The sequence below is a fragment of the Triticum aestivum genome, chromosome 2D, assembly GCF_018294505.1.
Source record: "Triticum aestivum cultivar Chinese Spring chromosome 2D, IWGSC CS RefSeq v2.1, whole genome shotgun sequence".
NCBI classification, from domain to species: domain Eukaryota; kingdom Viridiplantae; phylum Streptophyta; class Magnoliopsida; order Poales; family Poaceae; genus Triticum; species Triticum aestivum.
Genome location: NC_057799.1, coordinates 99,616,192 through 99,635,133, shown reverse-complemented (window position 1 = coordinate 99,635,133; position 18,942 = coordinate 99,616,192). Strand labels below are relative to the sequence as shown.

General features: G+C 42.4%; 1 protein-coding gene across 1 annotated transcript; it reads right to left on the bottom strand.

The window, feature by feature from the left end:
* Positions 1-10,514: 10,514 nt before the first annotated feature.
* Positions 10,515-16,994, bottom strand: LOC123051921 (leucine--tRNA ligase, cytoplasmic). The gene is made up of 3 exons (XM_044474921.1): positions 16,778-16,994; positions 12,314-15,639; positions 10,515-10,817 (listed from the first exon to the last, which is right to left on the bottom strand). The coding sequence occupies exon 2, from the start codon at positions 15,633-15,635 to the stop codon at positions 12,348-12,350; it is 3,288 nt and encodes a 1,095-aa protein (XP_044330856.1). The 5' UTR covers positions 15,636-15,639; positions 16,778-16,994; the 3' UTR covers positions 10,515-10,817; positions 12,314-12,347.
* Positions 16,995-18,942: the final 1,948 nt, after the last annotated feature.

Here is an 18,942-nt window from a genome sequence, read left to right as displayed (position 1 = left end):
TTAGCAACTGAACCGGTATCAAATACCCAGGGCTACTATGAACACTAGTAAAGTACACATCAATAACATGCATATCAAATATACCTTTGTTCACTTTGCCATCCTTCTTATCCGCCAAGTATTTGGGGCAGTTCCGCTTCCAGTGACCATTTCCTTTGCAGTAGAAGCACTCAGTTTCAGGCTTGGGTCTAGCTTTGGGCTTCTTCATGGGAGCGGCAACTTGTTTGCTGTTCTTCTTGAAGTTCCCTTTCTGTCCCTTGCCCTTTTCTTGAAACTAGTGGTTTTGTTAACCATCAACACTTGATGCTCTTTCTTGATTTCTACCTTCGTCAATTTCAGCATCGTGAAGAGCTTGGAAATTGTTTTTGTCATCCCTTGCATATTATAGTTCATCACGAAGTTCTAGTAGCTTGGTGTTAGTGACTAGAGAACTCTGTCAATCACTATCTTATCTGGAAGATTAACTCCCACTTGATTCAAGCGATTGTAGTACCCAGACATTCTGAGTACATGCTCACTGACTGAGCTATTATCCTCCATCTTGTAGACAAAGTACTTGTCAGAGGTCTCATACCTCTCGACATGGGCATGAGTCTGAAATACTAATTTCAACTCTTGGAACATCTCATATGCTCCATGGCGTTTAAAACGTTTTTGAAGTCCCGGTTCTAAGCCGTAAAGCATGGCGCACTAAACTATCAAGTAGTCATCATACCGATCTTGTCAAACGTTCATAACGTCTGCGTCTGCTCCTGCAATAGGTATGTCACCTAGCGGTGCATCAAGGACATAATTCTTCTGTGTAGCAATGAGGATAATCCTCAGATCATGGACCCAGTCCGCATCATTGCTACTATCATCTTTCCACTTTTCTCTAGGAACATATCAAATATATATAGAAGCTATATCGTGAGCTATTGATCTACAATATAGATATGCAAATACTATCAGGACTAAGTTCATGATAAATTAAGTTTAGTTAATCAAATTACTTAAGAACTTCCACTTAAATAGACATCCCTCAAGTCATCTAAGTGATACGTGATCCAAATCAACTAACCCATGTCCGATCATCACGTGAGATGGGGTAGTCATCAATGGTGAACATCTCTATGTTGATCATATCTACTATATGATTCACGTTCAACCTTTCGGTATCCAGTGTTTCGAGGCCATGTTTGTACATGCTAGGCTCGTCAAGTTTAACCCAAGTATTCCGCATGTGCAAAACTGTGTTGCACTCGTTGTATGTGAACGTAGAGTCTATCACACCCGATCATCACGTGGTGTCTCAACACGACGGACTGTAGCAATGGTGCATACTCAGGGAGAACACTTTTACCTTGAAATTTAGTGAAGGGATCATCTTATAATGCTACCGCTGTACTAAGCAAAATAAGATGCATAAAAGATAAACATCACATGCAATCAAAATATGTGACATGATATGGCCATCATCATCTCGTGCTTTTGATCTCCATCTCCAAAGCATCGTCATGATCTCCATCATCACCGGCTCGACACCTTGATCTCCATCGTAGCGCCGTGGTCGTCTCGCCAACTATTGCTTCTACAACTATCGCTAACGCATAGTGATAAAGTAAAGCAATTATATGGCGTTTGCATTTCATACAATAAAGAGACAATCATACGGCTCCTGCCGGTTGCCTGATATCTTACAAAACATGATCATCTCATACAATAACGTATATCACATCATGTCTTGACCATATCACATCACAACATACCCTACAAAAACAAGTTAGACGTCCTCTACTTTGTTGTTGCAAGTTTTACATTGCTGCTACGGGTTTCTAGCAAGAACCGTTCTTGCCTACGCATAAAACCACAACGGTGTTTCGTCAAGTTTGATTTTTTAACTTTCTTCAAGGACCGACCACAGTCAAATTCGATTCAACTAAAGTAGGAGAAATAGACACCCGCTAGCCACCTTTATGCAAAACTAGTTGCATGTCAGTCGGTCGAGCCGGTCTCATGTGCGTGGACATGTAAGGTTGGTCCAGGCCGCTTCATCCCACAATACCGCAGAATCAAAATAAGACGTTGGTGGTAAGCAGTATGACTAACACCGCCCACAACTCTTTGTGTTTACTCGTGCATATCATCTATGCATAGACCTGACTCGGATGCCACTGTTGGGAAACGTTGCATGGGAAACAAAAAAAAATTCTACGCACACCCAAAGATCTATCCATGGAGATGCATAGAAACGAGGGGAAGAGTGCGTCTACATACCCTCGTAGACCGTAAGCGGAAGCGTTTCACAACGCGGTTGATGTAGTCGAACTTTCTTCGCGCTCCAACTGATCTAGTACCGAACGCACAGCACCTTCGCGTTCTGCACACGTTCAGCTCGGTGACGTCCTCCGCCTTCTTGATCCAGCAAGACGGCGAGGTAGTAGATGAGTTCCGGTAGCACGACGTCATGGCGACGGTGATGGTGAAGTGATCTCCGCAGGGCTTCGCCTAAGCATTACGAAAATATGACCGAGGGAGTAAATAGTGGACGGGGGTGCCGCACACGGCTAAGACAATGTTGTATCCTTGTGTGGCGCCCCCTACCCATGTATATATAGGTGGGAGGGGAGGAGGCAGCCCCTAGGGCGCCCCAAGAGACCTGGCGGCGGCCCTAGGGCTGCTGCCTTGCCCTGCGCCCCCCCTTTCCTTGTAAGAAGAATGGGGAAGGAAAGAGGCGGGAGGGAAGGAAGGGAGATTCCTACTCCACACTTTCCTTTCCCTACCCTCTTTCCTTCTCCTCCTCATAGGGCCGGCCTGTATGGGGCGCTGGTGTGTTCCCTCTCTTGGCCCATAAGGCCCATATCTTTGCCGGGGGTGCCCGAAACTCCTTTCCGGTGACCCGATAAGTACCCGGTACCCTCCGAAACACTTCCGGTGTCCGAATACCATCGTCCTATATATCAATCTTTACCTCTCGACCATTTAGAGACTCCTCATCATGTCCGTGATCTCATCCGGGACTCCGAACAGCATTCGGTCACCAAATCACATAACTCATATAATACTATATCGTCAACGAACGTTAAGTGTGTGGACCCTACGGGTTCGAGAACTATGTAGACATGACCGAGACACCTCTCCGGTCAATAACCAATAGAGGACCTGGGTGCCCATATTGTCTCCTACATATTCTACGAAGATCTTTATCGGTCGAATCGTTATGGCAACATACGTAATTCCCTTTGTCTATCGGTATGTTACTTGCCCGAGATTCAATCGCCGGTATCTTCATACCTAGTTCAGTTTCGTTACCGGCAAGTCTCTTTACTTGTTCCGTAATACATCACCTCGTGACCAACTCCTTAGTTGTTTGCTTGCAAGCTTATGACGTGTATTACCGAGAGGGCCCAGAGATACCTCTCCGATACTCGGAGCGACAAATCCTAATCTCGATCTATGCCAACTCAACAAACACCTTCAGAGATACCTGTAGAGCATCTTTATAATCACCCAGTTACGTTGTGACGTTTGATAGCACATAAGGCATTCCTCCGGTATTCGGTAGTTGCATAATCTCATAGTCGAAGGAATATGTATTTGACATGAAGAAAGCAATAGCAATAAAACTGAACGAGCATTATGCTAAGCTAACGGATGGGTCTTGTCCATCACATCATTCTCCTAATGATGTGATCCCTTTATCAAATGACAACTCATATCAATGGTTAGGAAACCTTAACCATCTTTGATCAACGAGCTAGTCTAGTAGAGGCTCACTAGGGACACAGTGTTTGTTTATGTATTCACACATGTATTAAGGTTTCCGATCAATACAATTCTAGCATGAATAATAAACCCTTATCATGAATAAGGAAATATAAAATAACAACTTTATTATTGCCTCTAGGGGATATTTCCTTCAACGATACCATCGCTCCGGAGAGCGGTACTACCGCGGCCCTATAAGGACTACATAGAAAGATCCCAAGCAGTACTCCTGACAGTAGGCTATCAAGAAATAGATGGCATTGTCGTACTAGTGCCTCCCTAGTACCGGGGCCAAGTCAGGGGAGATTGAGCCCCCTCAGAACTTGGACCGGCACTATGTCCGATAGTTCCGCTCCAACACGGGAGCGGTACTTCCAGAGTAAACAGCGGTAGTGCGGCTCTAGCACCACATCAAAGACAGAGGGGGAAGAGGTAATAGGTTCGATACTTTGTTCGGTAGTACTGCTTCCCTGGTTACTACCGGCTTGACTTTTAGGTAGCGGTAGTACTGCTCCCTCAGTCGCTACCAACCTCGGTACTACCGGGTAGGAAAAATCTAGAAGCAACAGAAGTAGACAGAGAACTCCTCGAATGTTTGGCAGGTTAGGGCATATCCAACGCTGACCGCAAATTTGCTCCCGCAACCATCCGCTGACAGGGGGGCAGTCCACGTACATGGATGTCGGAGCCCACCATCCAACGCTGCCTGCATACATTTCAAGCCGGGCTTCAACTTAGTGGGCGAAATTCATGCAAACCAACTGATATTCATCAAAGTCCAAAAAGTATATAGAACAAATCATCCATACATAGCATGCAAATTAGTCTAATACAACAATTTCTTAAGTTAGATGTCCAACAAGTTTTTCAACGGATCATGTCATCCCATACATACTGCCCTTTTAGCTTCATCCAACAGTGTGTATATGTAAATAGCTGTCCCTCTGTCCTATGGTACATCACGACAGTGTGTACGGGATACACAATGTGTAGAGCAACATTGAGTGAATGAATAATTCAATCAACAAGTTAAGGAAGCAGAAGAAAAACTTACAATCTCCTCCTCTGTCGCGTGCAATGGCCACCTTGCATCCAGGTGATCAACTACATGACAAAACTTGGTGACGATGGTCTGGATGGCATACCATCGATACGATAACGACCTCACATTACGATCATGGATGATGTGCATATTGTAGGGCGCAATGTGGTGGCCTCCATGGAGGTCGCCGACAGGGTGGCGGGGTGTACCTGAGTACAAACAGCTCAGGGTGGACAGCACCGCGGTAAAAGGCGAGCAGGCGCGTCGGTGCTGGTTGCAAACGTCCAACAATGCCTGTGTGGCGGCCGAAGAGGTACATCGGCGATGACGGAGGTGGAGGGTGCGGATGCAAAGCAAGCAGGAGAAGTGGCAGAGTGGAAGAAAATGGGGCCGGGAGGGCTGATTTAGTGGATCTGGGGTGTCAATGTCCAACTTGTCTGCTGCCTGGACTCCTGCAAGCCCCCCCCCCCCCCCCTTTGTCTCCACTTTGCCGGAGAAAGTGCGTCCGGATCGATACAGGCCCATGTTGGATGGCTTCTGCGGTCCGGATGTATGCGGGTGGTTTGAGGGTCGGCGTTGGAGATGCCGTTATGTGGGTGCAATTTGGTTTTATGTACGTGTTCGATTTCAACCATACCTTCCAACGCAAACCCCCCTCTTAATAGTACGATTTTCTTGTAACTCAAGAGAAAATAATCGTTGGAACATTGTATTTGACCTTTTTTCTTTCAGAGAACTTAACATTGTTGTTGTTGTTGTTGTTGTTCACAAACGTATTTTAAAAGTTTATTAGTAACCCATTATTTATGAGTAAATATTTTGCACAACACACAATTAGTAAATATCTCGCTTATTGCAATGTGGATGTAGTGGTCAACTAATAATGCTCACGTGAAGTGGGCTAGCCCAACAATGTTCTTTCCTGCGATTTTGTGAACCTTCCACCAGCGGTTTAGGAAGGCCACTCATATTTGGCGTGTAGGTCGCTAAATAGCAAGCTGGGGCGTACCCCCTACAACGTCATCTCCTTTTTGGGCCGGCCCAGTTCAGGATTCCTTCCCCTCCGGTTTTGGAAAGGTTCTAGAACCTTCTCAGAACCTTTTTTTTTTGCTACTTTGTTTTTCTTCCGGTTTTTGTTTCTTTTCCTTTTCCCTTTTTTTATTTACGATTATTTCCATCTTTCTTTTTCCTTTATCTTCATTGTTCTGTTTTTTCGTTTCCTTTTCTTTATTTTCCTTTTCCCTTTTCCATTTTGTGGCCATCTCTCAAATTTTTAAACATATTTTCCCAAATTATGAACAGTTTTCGAACTCATGGACATTTTGTAAAATCGTGAACAACTACCAGATTCACGTTTACAAATTCGCGAACAATTTTTGAATTGATGAACATTTTTTTATGAATTCGAAACATATTTCAAAAAAATTGAACATCTGTCTGAAAACATGAATATTTTATTTGAATCAGTGAACATTTTTTGAATCAACGCGCATTTTTTGGAAATTGGGGGAACAATTTTTGTAATTCACGAACCTCTTTTATTTTGACAAACTTTTTTGAAATTGATGGACATTTTCCGAATGCTTGAATTTTTTAGCAGTAAACTTTTTTGAATCGATGAACTTTTTTTGTAATTCATAAACATTTTTTGAATTTTCTGATCATTTTTACAAATTCATGATTTTTTTTGAATTTGCAAACATTGTTTCAATTTCGTAACTTTTGTCAATACACGAGCATTTTTTCAAAATCATGAAAAACTTTTTATTTTCGAACTTTTTCTCAAATGCATGGTTTTTTTAAATACGCGAACATTTTTTGTGAAATCACAAACATTTTTTGAATCCGCGAACATTTTACTATTTCTTGGACTTTTTTTCTTCCCAAATGCACAATTTTTAAACTTTCAGAACAATTTCTAATCCCAAATTATTTATAATAGGAAAAACACAGAAAGAAAAAAAAAGTAAAAAAGCTCAAAATTTTGAAAATAGAGGGCCCCACTAATGGGCCGGCCGAGCTTGCTTGGGGAGAGGGGTGCGCACTGCGGCTGCTCTGAGCGCGCACCACCGCGCCTAATAGGTGCTCCCGTTTAGGAACTACCTGTCTGGTTTTTTTAGGAAGGCTATCATGGCTAGCTTTATTAAAATTAAAACACGGTTACATCGTCTACGAGCTTACCGACAACAATGTCAGGGGGCTCGTTTAACCAACTAAAAGAAGACTTATTACAATAGCTATGATTTGCTAGCACGTAAGCCACTTGATTACAAGAGCGAAGACAATGCTTGAAAGTGACCTTCCCGATCATAGTACCTATATCCACACACTCTGCAAATAAAGCTGTTGCTTCATCCCACCATCTCGTGTGACCGGTACAGAAGTTAATGACTTCGAGTGAATCTGGTTACTGGAAATGTTTGGTCTGGTTTTACTTTATTTCCTGTTTTCTGTTTTCTCTATCGATTTTATACCGTTTTCTCTATTTTACTTTTTATAAGTGCATGTTGACATTTTTTAAGTACACAGAACTGTTTCGAGCACACGTGAAACATTTTGCACATTTTTCAAATGCACTTGGAATTTTTTAAAATACAGGGTGGACATATTTTAACACACGTTGAGCGTTTTCAAATATATGTCAAAATTTTCTATAAATATACTGTGAACATTTTTTTTTACATATCAAATGCCTTTAAGATAAATGTGCACAATTTTTTCATACATGTGAACATGTCTTAAATACACAAAGACCTTTTTATGAAAAAACAAGGATGATTTTTTAAACACACGGTGAACATTTTATAAATCTATAACTACTAGTAAAGGGATTAATGCTTCTATACGTCCGCCATCAAATTACGCTTGAAGTCAGCAAGCATCAATACCACCCAGAAGTAGCAAAAAACGATTCATTTTGTTCCTTAAAGTTGTTAGCCATCGCAAGCACCCGACCGCTGAAGCCTTACTCTTCCACCTCAGAGACCCGAGTTTGATCCCACCTTCTCCTCTTTTTTCTACGTTTTCTCCCTGATTTCAGGTTAGCTCTAAGATAGAGCTGTCTTGCCAAAGTCCCATCTTAGCAGATGGGCTGCACAATGTTTCAATTTCGGCCAAGCTACTTTATTTTTAACCTTTCTCTTTTTTAGCAGATTCAAGTACTTTTCGAAATATTTATATCTTTTAAATCGTAACTCTAAATTTAGAATGTTATATATGGAAATCTCTCAAAAAATGTGTAGATTCCAAATATGATATTATCTTGCATTTAGTCATTTCTAAAATTATGTTTATGTTGCACCCTTCATTAGTACTTCTCTTTATATGAAAATGTCTATTCGTTATGCATGTGCTTACAGATTGATTGTTTTCGTGGATATATCTAATATGTTTGCAACCAAATTAAGTCTTAACTTGGATTACAGTTGCAAACATATATATCAGTAAGACAAAAATAAGCTCTAATGCACCGAATATCCAATTCTGAGCCCGGGCTCATCTGCACCCGGTTAAGAAATAATTCATAAAAAAATCAAATGGTAGATAACTTGGTGCGTGAGGTGCGCTCCAAATTTCAGAGCATTTGGACATTTGAGTAGCTCTCAGCAAAAAAGGCAAATTGGATCAAAGCAGTATACGAACAGTAGACTATTTAACAGAACCCAAATTTGTTTTTTTTTCCGAGAGCTACTCAGAAGTCCAAATGATTTGAAATTTGGACCGAACATCACTCACCAAATTATCTACCATGCCAAAAAAATTGGATTTTTTTTTGAATTTTTCTAGTATTTATTTTGATTTTTTTTATTCAGCACATGTGCAGATGCTCCTGGAAGCCAAAATGCCTCACTCCTTATGCACTTGCTATCATTGAGTACTAAAGTGTACTTTGCTATTTTCAGCCAAATCATGATTTGTTGGGTAACATAGATGGGGAACGCAACAAGGACGTGAATTGATACTGGTTATGTTTATGCACAACACCAGTTATCATGTTGTTTATCGTATGACACCATGAAAGATTTCAAGTGATTTGTTGGTGTTGTTGAGTGTGTACAAGGGAGTATAATGATATTTTTTAAGATACATAACTAAATACACGTTGAGAATTTCTATAGAATAGTAAAATAAAAAAGTATATATTTAAGGGTTTTTCAAAATATATATAAAAAGAGGGAAACAAAAAGTCAAAAAGGTAAAAATAAAGCCTATGTAAACGATTTTTTTTAAGAAAACAGAACCGGGACGCGGTTTTTTGGCTCCGGGCAGCATACGCTCTAATGAACAGTAAAATAAAAAAATAGTAAATACAATTTAAAATTTTGGATTTTTTTTAGATGTTCGTATTAGTGTAGCAAGTGTGCTTGACAATTTTCATGCCATATGGGTTAGCAGGGCTTCAACGGTGAGAAAAACAAAATTAAATGTAACATTTCACATTCGACTTGTTTTTGTGCACAGGTCAAATTCTTAAGTTTTTCTCTGGAAATTTGCATGTACCATTTGGGTGTGACAATAAAAATATCTATTTTTTTAAAAAAATGTGACATTTTGTATAATCCAATTTCGGCACGCAAGAGCATGTGTTCCCTAGAGCCCAAATGGATTTCCAAACAAAAGCACACATATGTGACTTAGTAGCGGCATGACCCAAAAACTGACACTAACTATGGGACATAAAAAAAGGATAGTGAGGCAGCTAAGCACTTGTGGTAAGCAATCCAAACAATTAAAAAAAACGACAGTGAGGCAGCTAAGCACTTCATCATAATGGAAGGCATGAGCACCTAGAAAGGCCTCGACTCAAGATGTGGGCCACGGAATGCAACCTTTTTTTAGGATTTTCTAACTAAGAATAAGAAAATACGACAAAAGAAATTAGCACAAAACAACTTGAAACCCTAACAACAAGGAAAATAATGCATAAGGTGGAAAAAAGGCATACATCAAGAACTTCACCAAAACCTTCTCCGTCTATGCCAATTTCAGTTAGGCGATAAACGAAAAATGGGGACCAAAATAGACAGACAGCCATGCATACGGCGTAACTGATTCACGGACGAAACTACAACATGAGTGTAAAACAACTAATACTACAGCCTCCTCGAGTGTATCAACATCTGCCAGCACCAATAATAAAAGAAATGCGCACTACAGAATATAAACACAAAGTTACATCATGCACTGTTTGAAAAAAATTAAAAGTTCTCCCAAGAAGAGCAAGGATGCAGGCCTTTTTGCTGTCTACTGAGTGAGCGAAGGATGCACGACCTTGACATGATTAAACTAAGTGAAACTGGCCAATGAACTGAATAAAATGAGCAAGATGTAGAAATAAGGGGCACTAATTTAACCGAGATACTGAGGACCATAGAATTGCACAAAAGACTGTCTTTTTAAATAAATCAGAACTAAGGAATTATAACTTACAAAAGAAGAAATGACGGAATTACACTGAAAAATGAAGCAAAAATGACTGAGACAAAGGACTGAAAGATTTATTACAAAAATGACAGACCAAACATGAAAGAAAAATAATGGACTTGACAATACTTGCAGTTTAGGTAGGTCATAGACAATGATAGGTGAAGGTTTGAAAACTGCAACAGAGGTAAACTATCCAGAATGATACACTGAAAAGTGATGCATACACAAGTACTGAAGAACAAAAGACTAAATAACTGATCTCAAAATTGAAAGTGAAGACTGCGGAATGAATACATAAGATACTTAAATTGCTGAACAAAATGATAATATTCACGACAATTTAACTATGTCATAACACAACGCACAAAAGTACTCTATTATAGCTAAACTGCTGCCTCAACGGTATTCCATTTTTCATGACTCATGATTGCAATCAGCAATTCAGGCGTTTAGTTTGATCACCAACGGCGAGGGAAGTCCCAAAATAGGTGAGTTTCACCTGAACTTTGGTCATTCCTCGTACAGAAGAACCGGTGCTGGAGCATGGAACTGGCCAGCTGATTTTCGAAGTTGTAGCTCCCCCATCTATCAACAGGCAATCCTGATGCAAGTGATTCGACAATGTCAATGAGCATCCGTACAACCAGATAAGAAAACAGGAAAAAATATTACTCCCTCCGATCCGGATAAGTTGTACTAGAGCTGCGACAATTTATTTGGATCGGAGGGAGTATTAAACTCGATTAGAATGTTAAATACTAGTGAGATTCTGCTGACATGCTAAAAATCTGCACTGGTAACTTCAAATGCAAACAAGCTTATAATAGCTTATAGACATTTTGGCTCTCGCTATACAATCTTAGAGTAGGCTGAGACAAAATATCACGGAAATCACTAATCAGTATACACACATGTTCAGCGATTGAGCCTAACAAAACCTACCAAAATTCACTATCCCCCATGCTAGCAGAACGACACGTACACTGAAAATTGACAATGAACAACCAAATTTGCAGACAAACACCATCGCTTCTGACAAAAGAACACATGCCGCCACGGCGCCTTTCGACTGAATCGTTGAGCAATAACTCGTTTTCCATCACTGATAAAGGCTCTCTCATGTAAAAACAAAGACAAATCATACGCAGGACACATGAACTGGACCAAAATTGCATAAAATGAAGTCTCTAGAATCCTTGCACAGGGAGGCGAGGGCGTCAACCATCTAGGGCAAGGAGTAGATCGAATGGATGGAATCGAGGGGACGCCTCCTTGCAAGTCAAGGGGGAAGTGCAAGGGTGGTGGTGGATGCAATTGCCGCTCCGGCATGATGACCCCACCGGCAGCGCCGTAGACAATGAAAACACATACAGGGAAAGGGGGGCGTGGAGGGATAAAAGGACCGACGGCGACTGCTGCTTCCGCTAACTCTCTCAGGGCGCACACGACGGGGTATCCCATACTGGCTTCTCCGCCATGCCCCTTGCCTCCATCCTCTGCCCCCCCCCCCCTCCCTCTCTCTCTCACTCTCCTGATGACTATGACAGACAACAATGGCTCACAGCAGACAACCCCCAAAAAAGGGTCGTAACCCGCAAGACCATGTTCCAGAAACCCACAACGAAACCCGGTAACCTGACAAACACAGCCACAACGTGCTGGGATTCACGCTCCAAATCCAAAAGCCACAAAATTTGTCTGAACGCGAAATAAAAAACAATTGACTGAAAATTAGCAAAAATGTAATACTAGAATACAACAACATAAGCAACTATCACAGATTTAGAACTGACCAAAAAAAAGAAAGAAGGAAATGGTATCATAAGGCAACAGCTGTAAACAAATTGAAGGCCAATCTGCTGCACTAATTCATTCTGGAAGACTAAAACAATGGCACCACATGTAACAATACCAACATGCTTTACCTGACACCATTATGATTGCTAAAAACTATGTCTTCAATCCTCATACACAAAAACTACAACAGAATCTAAAGATGCAGAATGAAACGTGTCAGTTGTAGTCTCTGCATAAAGCAATAGATGGTAGAAAACCACTAATATGCAGTGAGAAGAAGACAAAAATAAGTTTGAGTACCTCAACAAAGTTCTGTGAGAAGATTAATCTGAGCTTAATTCTGGGCTTCAAACTCCTGCTTGCTCATGAATATTGCAACTGGCTCACCAGGGGAAGGCGGATTCTTGTCCAGCACAGAAGCATGCTTTCCAGCTTTGGCATGAGCAGCTCCATCAAATACCGGCAGGACCTCAACATGTTCAAGACCCAACTGCCTTCTGATCAGCTCCAGGTTCTCTTCGAGCACATTTATTTCACCAAAAGGAAGCTTCAAATTTAGAGCCTGGGGACCAACGTTCCTTGCTTCATCTTTCTTGAACCTGATGAAAGGCATGCAGAGCTTCTGGACTTGTTTGAAGTTTGTTTCGCGATCGATGAAGCAGTTCCTCAATGCTTCATTAATCTCCTCGTCGGGGGCAAAGGAGCGTGCTTGGCTATCAAAATTTGACTGAAGCACCCTTAAACATTGCTCTTTCCATCCATCATAGTGCTCGTTGACGTATATCAGACCAACAGTGAGCTTGTTTTCTGCTGAGGGAGGAGGTGCAGCTCCCTTCTTGGGTTTCTTGGAACCAGACTCTTGCTTCTGAAGCAACTTCCTCATTAAAACAATGGAGTCCTGTAAATATTTGTTCGCACTTCTTAGTGTAGGATCCGGGGTGCCTGCAACTGGCCAGCCAGCTTTTATTGCAAAACCTTCCTTCTTCAGGATCTTTTGCCACACATGCTCAGCATAGTGGGGACAGATCGGGGTGATAAGCCTGGTCTGGACTTCCATAAACCGCCCCAACAACTCACGGTTCATGCCCGCCGCTCCACAAGAGAGTCTATACTCATCTCTAGCCAATTGCAGGTCATAGAAACCAGACTTGAGGGCATCTCTGAACATGAAGGCGTTGTAGCTCTTCTCAGTTTCTTTTACAGCAATGTTGATCTCATTAGCAAACACATGGTCAGCATACGTAGAAGGAGGACCGCCTCTCAGAGAAGATTCAGCGGCTATAACTTCTTCCATCCAAGCGATTTCCTTTGTAAGCCTCAAAATAGCAGCATTTGCAGTTTCAAAAACAAAGTTTGCATCGTCCATACCATCGCCAGCATCAGCAAGGGCAAACCTAGTGGCATCCGAAGAGAAATCTTCAATAGCCTCCCGAAGAGTTCGGAAGTTCCCTGTGGACTTGGACATCTTCTCAGAGTTAAGCATAAGATGCCCGTTGCAACGAAAACCACGAGGCCAATGATGCTCTGGAAGAAGTGCTGTATGATTGTAGATGCTGAATGTCAGATGGTTCTGGATAAGGTCCTTGCCAGATACCCGAATATCAAAGGGGTACCAATACTTGAACTCTTGCTTCATTTTGCTCAAGAGGGCAGGAGAGATGTTGCTATTGGGTGCCGGACCGTCACAGAACACATATTCCCATACTTCATCTGTCATTTCTTCAGGCTTGATAGAAGATATTTCTTGTCCATACATGTTACCATTTTGTAGATGATGAGCAATGGTGTAATAAGCCATGTACAGGGTTGAATCTGAGAGAGATTCTACCAGGAACTGCTCATCCCATGGAATGAGCGTACCTAGGCCAAAAGAGCGTGAACATGCCCACTGGTTCAGCCAGCCCAACGTGTGTTCGAATCCGTTACGGGTTTCAGCTGAGAATGTATTCATATTTTCCAAACATTTGACTGCCTTCTGCTTCCATTCAGCTTCTCCATAAGTTATGTACCACTGATCTGTAAGAGCAACGACGCACTCATCGCCGGACCTTGACATAACTTTCTTCTCAGGCTCACTATACAACACAGCAGAGCCTTCTCCAAGAAGCTTGTTCTTTATCAGTGGCTTCGCTTCTTGAACTTTTCTACCATTAAACTCCCCTGCAATCATCACTCCATCTGTAAATCCTTTAAGGTATGTCATCCTTTTTGCTTCAGCAAGCTTCTCCTTGTCATTCTGGCTCTTAATCTTAAGATCAAGGCACACCTTCTCAGCTGACTTATCCCCAAACTCAGGTATGTTGATTATTGGTATGACATTAAATGGAAGAACCCACTCATCTTGGACCCCATACTTCTGTCTCAAAGCAGGCTTTGTGATTAAATCTTGCAGTGCCATGTAATCATCTGGCGAATCACTTGGCACACTAGTCACAATGCCAGTACCTTTATCTGTCAAGATAGTGAGCATGGGAAGTGCATATATGATATCATTGAATGAAAGAGGAGACTTCAATGGCAACCCAATCAAATCATTGCCAGTAAGCTCAGCTAAGCAGGTAGGCTTTTCCGGGACCCTGGATAGATGCTGATACGCAAGATTAAGTGCTGACCTTGCTGTCACAATGAAGACATCAGTTTCATTGATCTCAAAAGCCCCATAATTCCCATCAGGCAATACCCAACAGTTTGTTTGCCCATACATTGTCTCAGGTCTTAATGTAGCAGCTGCCAGATAAACATTCTTTCCTTCCAAGGCCTTCAACTTGGGAGGAAAAGGTGGGATCACCATCATTTTAATCAACACATATTCTTGTGGCTGCACACCTTCACCTGATGCCCTATCATGATCAGCACAAGGTTGGCCATCCAATGGAGAGTAGATCGTGTACCTCATATCCTTAACAACTTTGCCCATTTTCTTCAGCTTTCTCATCTGCCAGCGAACAAAAGCATCATAGAAAGGATTCATATCAGTGGTTATGAATGAGCGCCTCCAATCACAACCCAGACCAAAAGCCTTAAGATCTTCCTTTGCCAGCGGAGGGAAGTAGGTTAACCAGTGAGACGGATCCTGAAATTTGGCGATTTCTTCATTCGACAGACCAAAGCCCCTCATGATCTCCCACTGGAACTTCTGCATACCAGTCTTTGCAGCAGCCTTAGATTTCTTACTCTTAAATTTATCTGGGGCAACAGCAGCAGCCTGGTCAGCCTGGCTATCATCTGCCACTTCAGCACTTGAATCATCCTCTGCAGCAGGAAACACTGGAGGGTTTCCATACTGTTGAATCTCCCTAGCAAGCTTATCAGCTGAGGCCTTGATGGGCATCCCAGTACAATGAAAACCAAACGGCAAAAGGACATTTGAGCCGCGGAGTCTGTGGTATGCAGCACCGAACTCAAGCTTGGACAATGAGAAGGCGTGACCCAAATGTAGCAATCCATTCATGTAAGGGTATGGAAAATTGCCAAAGAATTTTTCACCAGGGCCAGGAAGTCCATTGCCAGGTTCAGCCTCAAAAACCTTGCTCTCCTCCCAGCATGTTTGAGCTTCTGATTGGATCTTGAGCAGAAGGTCTCTACGTGCATGACTCTTGGCTCCATCAGTATTTGATGACATTTTCCTGCGATCAACAAAAAAACAATGTGTCAAAAGGGCAAGCATATGGATGTAATCTAACTCAATTCAGGAATATATGCATATATCTTAGATACATTGATGAGGCATTTTTTAAAACGAATTGTAGTGCAATCTCCTTGAATATCTCGTTTCAAACATTCCTGACAAACTCATGGATATGAAAGCCATGTGATGAAGCTAATTATGTAACAGAATCATAATAAACCATAAGCAAACGTCATCAAGACATCAAACAAAATTAGCCTTCTACTACAAGCTAATTATGGAGGTCATGTAAGCTGGTGTTATGTTGCATAGTTGTCTAACAATGTAATGTTTCTTCTGACACTGATGCTTGTGTAGGTTGGTATATTTGATGCAATAAACAGCACAAGAAAAAGAAGATACTCCCTCCGCCCAACAATATAAGATGTTTTTGCAAGCTAAAACAGCTTGCAAAAACATCTTATATTATGGGACAGAGGGAGTACACGCTAATGGAGATGGCTGGAGGGAACTGCAAGGCAATTAACATTGGATTCCGAGTGGAATTGGTTCTTTGACCTTTCTATTAAGTATCTTGAGCTCAAATTGATTCACGTGGATGAAAGTTAGCATATGATACCGTCACAGTACTGACAGTTTGTGGGTTAGTTTAATTAACTTGCTTTTGTGCGTTTGGTACAGTCCTCTGTCATCTTGGACAATGCTTGCTAACTGAATTCACTTTCTGCAGATAACATTTCTGGAGACAATATGTAAAGATCGAAGCATGATCGAAGGAATGTAAGCCTACAAGTTGAGCAAAGTCCTGACCAGCTAGAAACCGAAAGTCCCTCAAAATTTCCCCTGTGGTACTAGAAAGATAGCATTCATGACCTTGTTTCTGTGTAAGAAATTTGCAGGCCGGATTATGAAGCTGGATTGCAGGAGTTGCAGGCCCGGGAACAGAAGCTACGCATCACTTGGGCCAATTACGACCCCACGAACTACTAGAAGAAAGCCGCCAGATTACAAAGCATAAGAATCAGCATCGATCTGCCTGCTCCAGAGCTACGAATCTGTAGCCGCGGCGGCGCCGTTCTACTGTCGTAGTGGCAATCAATCGCGCGGGTGGACGGGGAACGCGATGGGATGAGTACCTGACGGCGGCGCGCGAGGCAGTGAGCCGCAGCAGCCTCAGGGCGGGGAGCGAACCGGGAGCCAGCAGAAAGCGACGGCGACGGCGATGGAGGCGGCTGCGGATGGAGGGGGCTAGGGTTTATCCTGGCACACGGTCACGTGGGCCTTGATTGGCGACTTGGCGTGCACGAACCAGGACCATCAGCCTGGAACGGGCCGCCCAAGGAACTTGATTCTTTTTTCCTTTTATTTTTGCATCGACGAACTTCTGGAACTTGGGGTTTATTGCATTTTCATCAGCGTGATTTGTCAAAAAGTTTATTACTCTTTTCTGCCGATCATCCTCAACCTCAAGCACAAAACCATCTGTCGGAAAAAAAGAATTACGATCTCTCCCTTTTTTACCCTTAAAATAAAAAAAATCTTTTTTTTGCGGGGCCCTAAGAAATATCTTGAGATAAATTCATCCATTTCACGTCATCTAACCAATTTTATGCCCTTTTTAGATCATCTTCGACGGCAGCCTCAAATTTGAGGGCAGCAAAAGTGAGTTTTAGGTCATCATTTTTTTTCTTCTCCAACGGCGGCCCTAAAATAGGGTATCACTACTCCAACAGATGTCGTAATTCGTAAAATAAAAGAGATAGCTGCCTTAAAATAATGCACCCAACCACATCTTTCTTCTCGAGAGTTGCATATGTATTGAAAAATGAACTATGAATAGATTTTAAACTTTACAAAATCACCACATATCAAATTGAAATTCAAATCCATGTATTAAATTTAACTTCAAAACCCCATTGCTTATCATAAGGTCTTCTTCATTGCCTAGTGGTCAGCTGCATTGATGCAAGACTTTCTTTATTTTTGACTTCTCAAACCCCAATCATTGTTCTTATTCGTTTTTTTCTTAAGTGTGAGGCACACGCTTGCGCTCAACTCTACATAGGTAGTTGAGTGATTGATTAACGAAGTCATGCGGTCTTACTATTGTACCCGGTATGTCTTGGGATTGGTGTTTTTGAAGCAATCACTAATCCATGATTTTCTTTTGTCCATGACAGATATTGTTTTGTTCCCAATATAATATTGGCATTCCCACTAAACTTTTGGGAATTGATTTAGGCTTCATAAAAATAATTTTCTCTTTCTTGACCTCCATAGCAATGGAACTATGTATCCATGCTAGCTAAGTTTTGCAAGTTTGCACGAATGAGCAAGGTTTTGGACTTTGATTTTCAATGTTTGTTTTAGTTAGCACCAATGAGCTTAGGTAGTCAACCTTCTTACTCAAGAGCGAGCAAGGTTTAATACTCAGTGGGACCGCTAACGGTGTCCTGTTCGCTCACTCAAGGGGGGGGGGGGCGTCTTGGTGCATATCGGGGGCCCCGCATGGTCAGGACAAGGGAGAAGCCCTAAGGAAGCGCCGGAGACCTTCTTGCCCTCCAAGACAAGGGCGGCGGCGCCCCATATCACATCTGTCAGCGTGTAAATCCTATACCTCCATGCTTATATAGAGGGAGGTTGGGAAACCCTCTAGGGCATCGCATCTCAGATAACAACTTTCGGTAGCAATCTCATACGCCATTGTAACCCCTCGCACGAGGTATCCCTCTATCATGAATAACAAAAGCAAGCAGGATGTAGGGGATTACCCTACGGAGGCCTGAACCTGGATAAAACCCCTGTGCGACCTTCGATTTGAGACTTCCAGCTGCGCTTGGACCCCTACCGAGGGATCTGATGGTTTTTTGCTCCGTCCGTTGGCTCGAGGCACGGGCGGCGCTGGCTGGAGATCAATCTCAGATCGGATCTGTTTAATCCTTCGACGACCTCTCGCCGAGAAAGAGCCTAGTCTTCGCCTCCCTCACCTTCGTGATCGACGACATGGGCCGGGTCAACGTCAACCCACCGGCACACCCTTACACTTAAGCATATTCAGCAACACCTCGCGACGGCTGCCACCGATCAGGACGGCCTATGCCACTGCCATGGTCAATGGGATCTGCGGGCCACCTCTGCCATGCATACCGAAAGGAGCCCGCACCAACCACTCAACTCGTCACGATGGTCCGCGGCAATGGTCGCCCCACCCGCACACCAGAAGACTATTTATAAATACAATACACGGTGACCACTTCTTTGCAGTCCTTCTGACGCCACATATGCATTGATATTTGTGTCC

Excerpts from the sequence above, each read along its gene's own strand:
- LOC123051921 (XM_044474921.1), bottom strand. The coding sequence starts at position 15,635 with ATGTCATCAAATACTGATGGAGCCAAGAGTCATGCACGTAGAGACCTT.